Source organism: Tamandua tetradactyla, chromosome 1 (assembly GCF_023851605.1).
Source record: "Tamandua tetradactyla isolate mTamTet1 chromosome 1, mTamTet1.pri, whole genome shotgun sequence".
Lineage (NCBI taxonomy): Eukaryota > Metazoa > Chordata > Mammalia > Pilosa > Myrmecophagidae > Tamandua > Tamandua tetradactyla.
The window spans coordinates 129,689,038-129,702,408 of record NC_135327.1 but is presented as its reverse complement, the minus strand read 5'-3'; the positions used below and the strand labels follow the sequence as shown (position 1 = coordinate 129,702,408).

At 38.1% G+C, this 13,371-nt stretch overlaps 1 protein-coding gene and 1 non-coding gene across 4 annotated transcripts in view; both read left to right on the top strand.

Moving 5' to 3' along the window:
- Window positions 1-4,118: 4,118 nt before the first annotated feature.
- CROT (carnitine O-octanoyltransferase) overlaps window positions 4,119-13,371 on the top strand; it is a 58,364-nt gene continuing 49,111 nt past the window's right edge. For 2 of the 3 annotated variants that reach the window (XM_077148684.1, XM_077148615.1), the window contains exons 1-4: window positions 4,120-4,502; window positions 4,695-4,782; window positions 7,585-7,720; window positions 10,858-10,982. In XM_077148684.1, coding sequence (XP_077004799.1) covers window positions 7,606-7,720; window positions 10,858-10,982 — 240 coding nt within the window. In that variant the 5' untranslated portion in view covers window positions 4,120-4,502; window positions 4,695-4,782; window positions 7,585-7,605. Of the gene's footprint in view, window positions 4,503-4,694; window positions 4,783-7,584; window positions 7,721-10,857; window positions 10,983-13,371 lie in introns of all 3 variants that reach the window. The other variant, XM_077148762.1, reaches the window with a different exon arrangement.
- Window positions 6,648-6,718, top strand: TRNAI-GAU (transfer RNA isoleucine (anticodon GAU)). The gene has a single exon. It is a non-coding gene; the product is annotated as a tRNA-Ile (tRNA).

The window sequence follows — 13,371 nt, the reverse complement described above, 5'->3', positions numbered from 1 at the left end:
TTGAATGGATGGAGACACATCTCCATGGAAACCATCTAATCAAAAATTGTCATCCACAATTGGGTGAGTAATATCTCCATGGAAACAATAAAGAAGACTCCACCCAGAAATACTGAGTGAGGATTAAAGGACATAGCTTTTCTGGGGTAAATAATAGCTTCAAACCAGCACACTGGTAATACTGGAAAATAGCAACAAAAAATGGTGACTTTTCCCGTTCATTATCTAGATTATATTGGTTTCTCAGAAGCATTACGTACCTGAAAAATCAATATATCTCTGCTAAAGGTAAAATAAACATTATGTTCTGGTGCCTCTCGCTATACTGCAAAGTGTTGTGTCCTTGGGATTGCAACGTATTCAGAATGACAAAAATTCTTGAAAAAGAATAAAACAAAGTTGGAGGACTCATGCTTCCAATTTCAAAACAATAAAACTGTAGTAATCAAGACATTGTGGTACTGGCATAAGGTTAAGTATGCAGATGACTTAAATACAACTGAAAGTGCAAAATTAAACCATAATGTTTATGACTCACTGATTTTGACAAAGGGTGTTGAGAGTTTAATTGGGAAAAAATTGTCTTCCAATATATGTTGCATGCAAAAGACTGAAGTTGGATCCCCGCTTCATAACATATACAAAAATTAACTCAAAGCGTATAATACATATAAATGTAAGAGCCAAAACTATGACCCTCTTAGAATAAAACTTGGAGTAAATCTTCATGATTTTAGATAGAACACTAAAATCCAAACTGATAAAGTAGAATATTGATAAACTGGGTATCATCAAAATAAAAAAAAATTTGTGCTTCAAAGACACCATCAAGAAATTGAAAAGACAACCTACAGAATTGGGAGAGAAGCATTTGTAATGGGAGAGAAATATTTGTAAATAAAGGACTTGTGCCCAGAATATATAAAGAACTCTCACAACTCAGTAATAAAAAGAGAAACAACTCAATTAAAAAATGGATAAAAGGATCTGAAAAGATATTTATCCAAAGAAGATATGCAAATAGACAATAAGCACACAATAAAATATTCAATATCATTACTGAAATGAAAATCAAAACCAAAATGAGCTACCATGTCACATTTACTAGGATGGTTATAATAAAAAAAGACAGACAATAACAAGTGTACACAAGGACTGGAGAAATTGGAACCCTCATACATTGCTGGTGGGACTGCAAATGGTGGAGCCACTTTGGAAAACAGTTCAGCAGTTGTTTCTAGAAATGTTAAACATCGAGTTACCATATGACCCAGAATTTTACTCTTAGGTATATTCAAGAGAATTGCAAACTACATCTATGCAAAAACTTTTACACAAATGTTTATAACAGCACTTTTGAGCCACTCAGCCCCCACCAAGGCCCAGCCACGGGGGAGGCTCCTACCAAGGTGTCTTTGGTTAAGGAGGCTTTCGCCAGGATGTCTGCTTCCTTACCCCGAAGTGGGTACAATGCTAGGCCATGGCATTAAGGACAGAGGGCTCTTTCCTCCAGGGTCACTCAGATGCTCACTGTATGGAGGGTGACCTCTGACTCCCTCCCACTCGGCCCCTTCCCTGTGAATACAGCATGACAGCCCTATTGGACCATAATCTTGGCCAAATCAGTTTCTCTGTGGACACTTTTGGCAGGAACACGGGTCCTCCTTGGCCCTGCCCTAGGAGACTTTTTCGGTGTGTGGAAAGCAGAACTGAGCCAAGGAGCCTGTGGTGGGGGTGGGGGACAGCCATCACTATCTCTGCCACAGTAGCCTTGGGTCTGGTGGTTTCCTGTTTCCCCAGCCCAAAGTGGGGGCAGGTGTGTAGCCTCAGATGCCTTTGCTGGGAGGACAGAAAAAGGATGATCTACCAATCGGTTTTGGTAAAACAACTTCTGAAAACGTATGTGGGAAATAAGTATAAATTTCATTTTATGCTCTATTTTATATCTTAGTTGTGTTTGAAAACATTCTGATTTTTGGAAACATCAAAATAAATCATGGCATTTGTTAAAAAAAAAACAACCTTACAATGAGACACCACTTCATACCCACATGGATAGTTATTATTAAAAAATAAGAATATAACACATGTTGATGAAGATATGGAGAAAGTAGAACCCTCATGCATTATTGATGTAATATTGTGCAGCTGCTGCAGAAAGCAGTATGGCAGTTCCTCAAGAAGTTAAACATATGATCTGGCAATTCCACCCCAGGTATATATCCAAAGGAACTGAAAGTAGTGATGCAAACTAATACTTGTACACCAATATTCATAGCAGCATTATTTACAACAGTCAAATGGTAGAAACAACTCAAGTGTCCATCAACAAGTGAATGGATAAAATGTGGTACATATACACCATCGGATATTAATCAGCTGAAAAAGGAATGAAGTTTTGATACATTACCATAAGCAAAGCACGGGACAAATATTGTATGATTTCACTTGTATGAAATATCTAGAAATAGCAAATTTGTATAGACAGAAAGTAGATTAGAGGTTATCAGGGGCTGGGGAGTAGAGAAAGGGGAGTTTGGTGAATACAGAGTGTTTGTAAATTTTAGAAATTTTGAAATAAAATATATAAGTAAATAAATACAAATCAAGACTAGAAGACAGTGAAGCTAAGTGGCCCTAAATTCTATGCCTCCAATAGGCACTACTTGCACATAACCTTTTGAAAGTGCCAAAATTCACAAGAAAGAAGAAAAATGTAAAATGAAGCTTTTTATTATCAGTTTCAGAACTCTATGTAAATTTTAACGTTACCCATAACACAGCATTTCCTTATTTTGAGAGATAAAATTTTTAGTCACACCTTCAGAAATTACTACTATAGGCTCAATCCCTTATCAGAAACTTGTTTTGGCCAGGTGTGTTTTCAGATTTCAGAATTTTGTTTAGAAAGGCTTTTCTCCCATATATTATGCAACAGCTCCAGTAAGGAGTGCATTATAACAAAACACTTCAATATTTCTGAGGAAAACATGAATATTCATACAAAGTGAATATTCAATTACACCTAGCCTTAGATCAGTTGAGGTTGGATTTTACTACCAAAAGATTTAGATAAGACAGACAAGAGTCGGTCCTATAATGATACGTTAATTTGAACTCTAGTTCATTATTGTTGACATCTACTTCAAAGCCAGTGTAATTTTTTTCTTTCCTTGCACAAAAAATGAAGCAGTGAATTTGAAGTGAAAAGTTAAACAGTGTACTTTATTTCAGGAGGCCTGTGAAACTAGATTATCTATATTATCTTCTTCTAGACTTGCCTAGCTCCACTCTAGTTAACAACTCCATGTCTTGGCTCCAGAGTCAAAGACATCTTAGCAAGCCCGAGTTTGCAGCGTGAGCATCCCTGGGGAGTTCAAGGGCCGTGGGCACGACTAGACGAAAGTTAGGGAGGTGCGGAAAGGCGCAGAGCGCTGCAGTTTATCTGCGTTGGGCAAACTTCAGCCTCAGAAGAGAAAGAGAGCCCAAGTAGAGATCCGTGGTCACTATTCTCTTGCCAGAATGCGGATGGACAATAAGGTTCCTCTGTAAGGTCTTGTCTTGGGGGCTGCAAGGAGCGCCGCATGGGGCACCAGGACTTAGGCTGGTGAGCCAGCACAGAGAGCGATAGAAAGGGAAACAGAGAGCAAAAGGGCGCTGTTGGGTGAAGAAGGGTCTGGACCATCTGTCCCGGCGTCCGTCGCAGAGGGATGGGTACCCGCGTGAGCACGGTGTGAACTGCCCGGAGCCCGAGGGGACGCTCCGTGTTCCGAGTTGTGGCGCCGCCGCCCCAACCCGGGAATAGGCGGGGACCTGCCGCGCTGCAGTATTTGGAATGCCCTTCACGGGTACTGCGATCCTCTCCAGCGTTGGCAGCCCAGAACCCAGCACCGGGCCGAGGTAGTTCTTGGGAGGCCGAGCCAGGGCCCACGAGAGCTCAGGCCTGGTCCCTCTCTGCCTTCGAGCACGGGGCGGGATCTTCGCGGCCTTCCGGCCAATCCCCGTTCTCCAACGATTGTGGGGCGGGACCCTTACGGCTCTCTGTCCAATTCCTGCTCCGCGGCTGCTGAGAGCGAGCAGCTCGGCCCTGAGTGACAGCCCGCCGCCGAGGAGGTGAGGAGCCGGCGGCGGGACGCGCAGCTGGGCGGAGGCTGCGCTTCTTTGCTGTTCTAATCCTCCAGTTTGTGGGCGGGGGAAAGTTAAGTTGTGCAGAATTGAGAAGTCTCAAGATTGGTGGAGGCGCTTGGACTGGACCAGGGTGTGGCTGTCGTCCAGCTTTTCTCCTGCCGGGGTCGGAGAAACACCCGGGAGATTGGGTCGCTGGGCCGGGCCGTCCTAGTGCTTGTTTAGATTTCTTGCACTTGAGTTCTTGAGTGGACTGCCCTGGAGTTGTTGGAGGTTGTTTCTGAGTTCCCTTTGCCATTTGCTCCTTCCTCTCTCGGACTCCGAGCTTCGCACCCGCGGTAGCCCGAAGCGTGGACTAGCGAAGTGCTGAATCGGAGGTACCTTGCATCCTGTAGCGGTTAAACGAGCTCTCTGGCTGGTGGACGTGTGCGTCTGTTTGTAGTGATTTGCCGAAGTTTGAGTCTTGGGCCCTCCCCAGGCTAGACTGTGTGCCTTCCTCGTACTTTCACCAGCTTTTGTTTATTTCCCGCTCCGCAATTTCTGTTAAACTTGTTTCTTCCTTTCCACAGTCACCAGCCTAGTTCGTCCCTGTAGTTTCTAAACAGAATTGTTCCAGCAGGCTCCTGACTATCCTAAACATCTCATCTTGGTGAACTGGTATGTGACGATCTATTTCTTTACGTATTGTTCCTGATTCTTCTTTCTAGTTTCTATAAATTTATATCCTGTTGCTTCCAGGAAACTCACTCCAACAAAACCCAGTGTCATAATCATTTTCTACTGAATGTATATATGGATTCTTTTGGAATTACATTGTTTGTATTAATCTTTTTGGTTGAGAATTCGAAACAAATAATACTTCAAGAAGTAATCCGATAATTTGTATTTTTCAGTATGTATCTGTTGTGAGTCAAGCACTGTAGTGGACCTGAAATTGGTAGTCTTGCTTCCCCTTTCCTTGAATCCAAGTTGCAGGAAGGTGTACAGAGAATAGCTTCTCTGTATATGTGTATTAGTTTTTTATTGCTGCCTTAACGAATTACCACAAACTTAGCAATTTAATACAGCTCAAACTTATTATCTCAGCTTCAGCTTTGAAGTCTGAGTGGGCTCAGCTGGATACTTTGCTTAATGTCTCTCGATACTGAAATCAAGAGTTCCATAGGCCTGGGTTCTTTTCTGGTGGCTCTGGGAGAGAATCCACTTCTAGCTTATTGAGGTTGTTGGCAGACTTCAGTTTTGTACAGTTGTAGGACTGAGGTTCCCATTTTCTTACTGGCTTCCAACTGGATGTCTCTCTCAGTTTCTATAGGCCCACCTGCATTATTTTTAAAGCCGGCTGCAGCACCCCAAGTTCTTTTCATACTTTAAATTTCTATAACTTTTACCACTAGATCCAGAAGGCTCTCTGCTCTTTAGGGTATAAATGATCAGATTAGGTCCACCTGGATACTTTTTCCTATTTTAAGATCAGCTGTGCCCACAATTATGGAAGTAATGTCTTACTATATTCACAGGTTCTGGGGATTAGAGAGGCTAGAATGATAGAGGCCATTCCTAGAAATTCTGCCTATCTTAAGGAGTATGAGTTGTCTCAAGTAGAATATTTTATAAAATGCTTTTGCAGGTTTTTTTTTCAATCTTGAGATTTCTAATTTTCTAGGGTATGAATATATATGCAGAGGAGGTTTAAATGGTAGCAATTATTGTATTACCTACTTCCCCAATACAGATTCTGAGAATCATAAGCCTTTCTACCCTTTACACTGACCCAAGAAAGGTTATCTATGTGGTAGAGCATGGTATGAAGTAGTAAGTAAAGTGGCTACCCCTATTTGTGACCCACTCCGTTATTATAAAGACTTTTCGTGTGTGACTGTATCCCTTCCATTTATTTATTTGAGAAATTGTGGTTTACAGAAAAATCTATCAGATTATATGATTAGCCTCTCAACAGATGAGAAAATTGCTATTCAGTTTTTGTGCCCAGGGGCACAAAACTAGGAAGTAACTGAGTCGGTATTTGAACCCAGGTCTACATTTGCATTAGGTTGAAAGCCATGCTTATGCATGGCCAAAGTGGAATGGAGACAAACTCATGAAATAAAGGAAGCTGAGAAACTACGAGTTCACTATTTTACTTCCTTTTTGGATTATCTCTTTATATTAGATATTCAGCTAAGCTTTTCTGCCTTAACAAAGAAACCCCAAAATACAACAGCATGAGCAAGATAGAAGTTTTTATATCTCTGGAGGTAGAAGTCCAGGGCTAGAAGGGAGATTCTGACAACTTTAACATGTGGCCTCCAGAAATGGGTCGAGGGTACTGCTCCAGTTGGCACTACCTGCTAAGCAGTGGGAAGGAGTAAAGGCCCAGGAAGAGCAAAGTAATCCTCTTTAGGGGCATGACCTGGAATTAACACATACATCACAATAACACACTGAGCTTCAAGGAGGGTGATAAAGATATTCTCTGGCTGGGTGGCTATATGCCCAGATAAAACTCATGAAAAGAAGTGGGTACAGGGGTAATTCAGTGGTAGAATTCTCGCCTGATATGCGGGAGACCTGTGTTCGATTCCCAGTCCTTGCACTTCCTGAAAAACAAACAACAAACTAAAAATTCAATAAAAAGTGCTGCAATAATGGGATACTTACATGGAAAGATAATGAAATGTGACCGCATCGTACAGCATACAAAAAAAAAAAAAAAAGGAAAAGAAGATATTGGCAGAATGTCTCTGCAACACCCCTGCTAGTGATAATGCATAATTTGGTAACCTTCAAAGAGAGGAATATTCTCTTTGCCTCTGTTATTAGTTTAAAAAAGTAGTTAAAAAGGGGTGGGCCACCATGGCTCAGTGGCAGAGTTCTCGCCTGCCATGCCGGAGACCCGGGTTTGATTCCCGATGCCTGCCCATGTATTAAAAAAAAAAAGTAGTTAAAAAGGATAGGAAATTCCTATAGTGTTTGTTGATTTTCAAACTGCTATTTTAATATATAATTTAATTTATAAAGGTTCTTTGAGAAATATTGTTTTTTATTTAGCAAATTATCCACATTTTGGTTTAGTTTATTTCTTTTATGAAAATTAATACGTTTGTGGAAAATGTTTGAGATTACTTTGGAATACTTGAAATTGTTTTGTGTAGACCTCACACCATTTGCAGATTTTGGTTACAGTAACTTGTCATATGATTTATGTATTTTGTAACAGAGAGCCTTCTCTACAGTTGGACAGGATTTCCAAAACTGTTTTAGTTTCCTGGCTGCTAAACCAAATACCATGTAATGAGTTGGGTTAAATGGACATTTATTGGCTCACAGTTTTGAGGCTAGAAAAAACCCCCCATGTTCTGGAGTGACTGTCTTGCCTAAGTACTGATTGAGTAAATTGATCCTAGTGTATATGGATATTAATGAGATTGAAGTTGTGAGTGCTATCTGTTTTTTCTTTAGATTTCCTACTGTTATAACATCATGGAAAATCAATTGACTAAATCAACTGAAGAACGAACATTTCAGTACCAGAATTCTCTTCCATCATTGCCTGTTCCTTCACTTGAAGAATCATTAAATAAATACCTTGAGTCAGGTATGCTCATAAACTTTTGATATATGTTAATATTATCAGCAACTTATAATATTCTGTAACTGTTAAAAGTTGATAAGAGTCTAAATGCTTCTTCCTCCAGGTTTATCATAAAGTATGCTTAAAATGTCCAAAGCTTTTTTCTTTCTCTCCTATGTTAATTTTTCCCTATAGTACATTTGTATAGTTTTAAAAGCCAGATAGTATTATTAGGCTTACAATGCAAAGTATTAGCCCTCTGTCCCATTCTGCACCCCTCTCGCAATACACAGTCCTTCAGCCAAGGATTTTTCAAATCTTTTCTTTTTTTATATCTGGTTTATCTCTGTATTTAATCTAGCACTCTTATAATGCTTTTTCTTGGATCTTTAAATTACGATATTATAAGTTAGCTTCCTAAAATATGTGGATTTTGCTGCCTTATACCCTCTAAATCTGCACACACACACCCTGCTGCAGCATATATGCAACCTAACATAGCCACACTTTTCCTCTCATTCTCTCAATTAATGTAGTTGTAGAAAATCACCGCTTGGGATTAAATCATTGTTCAGCGTTTATGGTCATGTAATAGTTGTTCACAATGAACTATGCAGTATACTTCGATTATAGTATCTTTTCGCTGCAACTTTTTGTTTTTCTTCTCATTTTTCATTTGCTTAATTTTCTTTGTATCCACAACTAATTCATTCCCAAACTCTTCAACACGGATAAGTCCCTGAATATATTTCAATACATCAAATATTCTATCAGTTTCATTTTGTTTTTGGAGACATCCTTCCTGTAGCCATTTACCTTCCTTATGATCAGGGATGGTTTTTCTTGAGCTTGCTGAATGACTGTTATCTGGGAGTTCCTCTGCCGTCATCCTGGCAGTTCTCTTCACCTCTCTTGTGCTGGGTTCTCTGTTCTTGGATTCTGTGTTTTCTGCTTCCTTGGTTTACTACCTTATTTTGGTTTGGTGCAGTACATTTTCAGTAGCTACTTGAGAAAGAGTGCCTAGGTATAAAAAAAGACCTTGGAATCAAAAGATAACTTTATACTACCCTCGTACCTAATTGACTGGCTGTGTATAGAATACTAGATTGAAAATTATTTTACTTAAAGTATTTTGAAGGAATTGTTCTTTCTTGAAATCTTATGCCATTCTGATTTTTGATCCTTTATATGTATGATCTATTATTTTTAATTTAGTCTTTGGATGCATTTAGAATCCTTTTTATTTATTCCTAGCACACTGAAATTTCTTAACATGTGTCTTGATGTGTAGCTTTTTAATTCATTTCTGTGGGTACTTAATGAGTTCTTTCAATTTAAACTTTGTTCTTCAGTTCTGGGGAATTTTTTAAATAGCGTTTTTTAATAATTTTCTACTCCCAGTTTTCTTTGCTATCATTCTGAAACTCCTGTTACTGGGATATGGGTCCTTCTGGACTAAGCTTTTCGTTTTAAAATTTTTTTTCATTCTGTTATCATCTTTGTTTTTTTGTCTCTTTACTGATACGTATTATCAATCCGTTTTGTTTGTTTGCTTTCTGACTCTTCATGTGAGGGGCTTTCCTCAAATATATTGCAGTCCTTATTAATTCATATTTAAGAGTGACGCCTTGAAACGCTGAGTGGGAACTCTGTGTGCCTAGGTGGGGACTGGCAACTGGTGAGCTTTATTATAGGTTGAAAGAGCAGGAATATAGTGTTTCCATTAGGGCATACCCAGATACCATTACTTCGTTCTCTTGGACCTATCAGTTTCCCCGAAGAGGAATCCTCTCATCTTTTGTCTAAAGGACATAACCTGACAGCTGGTGGTTTCAGAGCTGAGTAGAAGAAGGGGGCTAGAGGGCTCATTGTTTATTTCCTTTTTTCTCAGTGTGTCCTGAAATTCATGGGTTCTGTCCTGTCTAGTTCTGTTTCTGAGAGTAAACCTTAAGATTTATGCTGGCATATTGAAGAAGTTGCCTAGCTTTATAGAACAGAGACGATCTAGAGTGGCGAGTATGGATAGGATGGTTGTCTGGCTGCTACTTATAAAGATTTTTAAATGCTCTTCTTCTTTAGCCTCACTTTTCTCCTTACCTTTGAGGTACTCAGGATTTTGAATTCTTGGACCTTTCTGGGATCCTGCAGGAATTGTTTTTTTCCTTGGTTTGTACTTAACCCCACCCTAATTTCTCACCACCTTCTCCCCAGTTTTAGGTATTAACTTTCTCAAGTCTACTAAGTCAAGCACCATTTTCCACGTTTTCTTATTTGCAAAATGATAGCTTACTTGTTTGTCCTCTCTTCTTTTACTTTCTTTGTCCTTTGGATTTTTTTGCCTTTTTAGAAAATTACTTTACTGTCATTTTAATGGCATTCTAGAAGTAGAGATAAAAGCATGTGTTCAGTTCATTTTGTTTAACTGGAAGTCTTCTGATATATCTTTCTTTTTCTGTCTTCCTTTTGCTCATCTACTTTCATTTGGGAATTCTAGTTTTCTTTCTCAAAAATCACTGATTATTCACTAGTTTGATTATTCAGTTTACTAGTACTCTTTCTGAATACAACTATTTAAATTTTACAGTTTTCCAGGAAAGATTTTGAAGAGGCAAAAGTAAAACAGTGGAAGATATCAATGTCCCTTGCTATTTAATTTTCTCTAATCTATAGGCTAGTTTTCAGAATTTTTGGTTTTTATTAGGATAGGGGCCTTGTATCCTTTTTCAGAAAGAAACTGTTATTGGCATGAGGCATTCTAAACTGCTCTGAGTAGGCTTTACAACAGCTCTGCATTGTGCATAAGCGGAAAGACATCTTAATTTCTTTTCTTATGCGTGGCTAATCAGAATTTACTTTCCCATTGTACTAAGAGCTAGAGAATAGTCCCAGTTCTGTAATTTTACCTATCATCCAGAATGACTTTAAAATAATTTTGTGAGAAAATTACCTGATTATATAAAGTCCACTTTTTAATGTAGTATTTACTTTTTTTTTTTTTTTCACCTCTTTTCATGTTGTAAGATCTATTGTAATTTCTGGACTGCTGTATTGTTTAATTCTGTGTTTTATCTATCTGAATCTCTGGATTTATATAAGTAATAATAATGCAGGTGGCTGGTGGTACTTGATTAAATATATAATGCATTTATTTTTCTTTACAGTAAAGCCATTTGCAAATGATGAAGAATATAAGAAAACTGAAGAAATAGTTCAAGAATTTAAAAATGGAATTGGAGAAAAATTGCACCAAAAATTACTTGAAAGGGCAAAAGGAAAAAGAAACTGGGTAGTTATGTTTTTATTCTTATAATTGCAAATTCAATGATAAAAAGGAGTGAAAAATTTAAAATGCACAAAATTTTCATTTTAAAATTATTACTGTAAAAATCTTTACCAGCATAATTGTCCTCACCATCCAAAAGAAGAAAGAAGCACTTAACTCCGGTAGTTTTGAGTGTTGCGGGTGGACCTCATTCATATCAGGAACTTGTTAAAATGCAGATTCCCTCAGACTAGTGATTCTGATTCTGTATGTCTGGAACAGGACCCCAAAATGCTTATTTTAACAAGAAATAGATGTGATTTTAATACCTGTTCATAATAAAAGAATAGTCACAATAGCATTTTTAAATCATCTGTGATGATTTAATAATGAAAGAAATGTGTTATTTAGTTCGTGAAGAATAAATATAGCTCCTCTCCCAGTGGTTATACACTCAAATATTATGAAGACCATTAGGCTGGGTGGGCCACGGTGGCTCAGCAGGCAAGAATGCTTGCCTGCCATCCCAGAGGACCCGGGTTCGATTCCCAGTGCCTGCCCATGTGAAAAAAAAAAACATTAAGCTGATGTTCTATGATTTATCTTATCATTAATTGGTGTTTGATTTTGTTAAATGTTTTTTATGTGTTTATTGATGATATCATATCATTTTTCTTCTTTAGCCTGTTGATATGATGAGTTACATTGATTTTCTAATGTTAAACCCAGCCTAGCCTACTTGGAGTAAATCTCACTTGGTCATGGTGTATAATTCTTTTTATGCATTATTGTATTTAATATGCCAATATTTTGTTGAGGATTTTTGCATCTATATTCATGAGGTATATGGAACTGTAATTTTCATTCTTGGTGATATTTTCTGTCTGATCTCAGCATTAGGAATAATGCTGGCCTTAGAGTTAGGAAGTCTTCCCTTTGCCTCTGTTTTCTGGAAAATACTGTAGAGAATTGGTATTTTTTTTTTTTTTTTTTTTTTTTTTTTTTTTTTTAGAAATCATACCATTCTGCATATGCAATCAGTAATTCTTAACATCATCACATAGATGCATGATCATCGTTTCTTAGTACATTTGCATCGGTTTAGAAGAACTAGCAATACAACTGAAAAAGATATAGAATGTTAATATAGAGAAAAAAAAAAAGTAATAGTAAGAACAAAACAAAACAAAAACCTATAGCTTGGATGCAGCTTCATTCAGTGTTTTAACATGATTACTTTACAATTAGGTATTATTGTGCTGGCCATTTTTGAGTTTCTGTATCTAGTCCTATTGCACAGTCTGTATCCCATCAGCTCCAATTACCCATTATCTTACCCTGTTTCTAACTCCTGCTGAACTCTGTTACCAATGACATATTCCAAGTTTATTCTCGAGTGTCGATTCACATCATTGGGACCATACAGTATTTGTCTTTTAGTTTTTGGCTAGACTCACTCGGCATAATGTTCTCTAGGTCCATCCATGTTATTACATGCTTCATAAGTTTATCCTGCCTTAAAGCTGCATAATATTCCATCGTATGTATATACCACAGTTTGTTTAGCCACTCGTCTGTTGATGGACATTTTGGCTGTTTCCATCTCTTTGCAATTGTAAATAACGCTGCTATAAACATTGGTGTGCAAATGTCCGTTTGAGTTTTTGCCCTTAATTCCTTTGAGTAGATTCCCAGCAATGGTATTGCTGGGTCATATGGCAATTCTATATTCAGCTTTTTGAGGAACCGCCAAACTGCCTTCCACAGTGGTTGCACCATTTGACATTCCCACCAACAGTGGATAAGTGTGCCTCTTTCTCCGCATCCTCTCCAGCACTTGTCATTTTCTGTTTTGTTGATAATGGCCATTCTGGTGGGTGTGAGATGATATCTCATTGTGGTTTTGATTTGCATTTCTCTAATGGCCAGGGACATTGAGCATCTCTTCATGTGCCTTTTGGCCATTTGTATTTCCTCCTCTGAGAGGTGTCTATTCAAGTCTTTTTCCCATTTTGTAATTGGGTTGGCTGTCTTTTTGTTGTTGAATTGAACAATCTCATTATAAATTCTGGATACTAGACCTTTATCTGATATGTCGTTTCCAAATATTGATTCCCATTGTGTAGGCTGTCTTTCTACTTTCTTGATAAAGTTCTTTGATGCACAAAAGTGTTTAATTTTGAGGAGTTCCCATTTATTTATTTCCTTCTTCAGTGCTCTTGCTTTAGGTTTAAGGTCCATAAAACTGCCTCCAATTGTAAGATTCATAAGATATCTCCCTACATTTTCCTCTAACTGTTTTATGGTCTTAGACCTAATGTTTAGATCTTTGATCCATTATGAGTTAACTTTTGTATAGGGTGTGAGATATGGGTCTTCTTTCATTCTTTTGCATATGGATATCCAGTTCTCA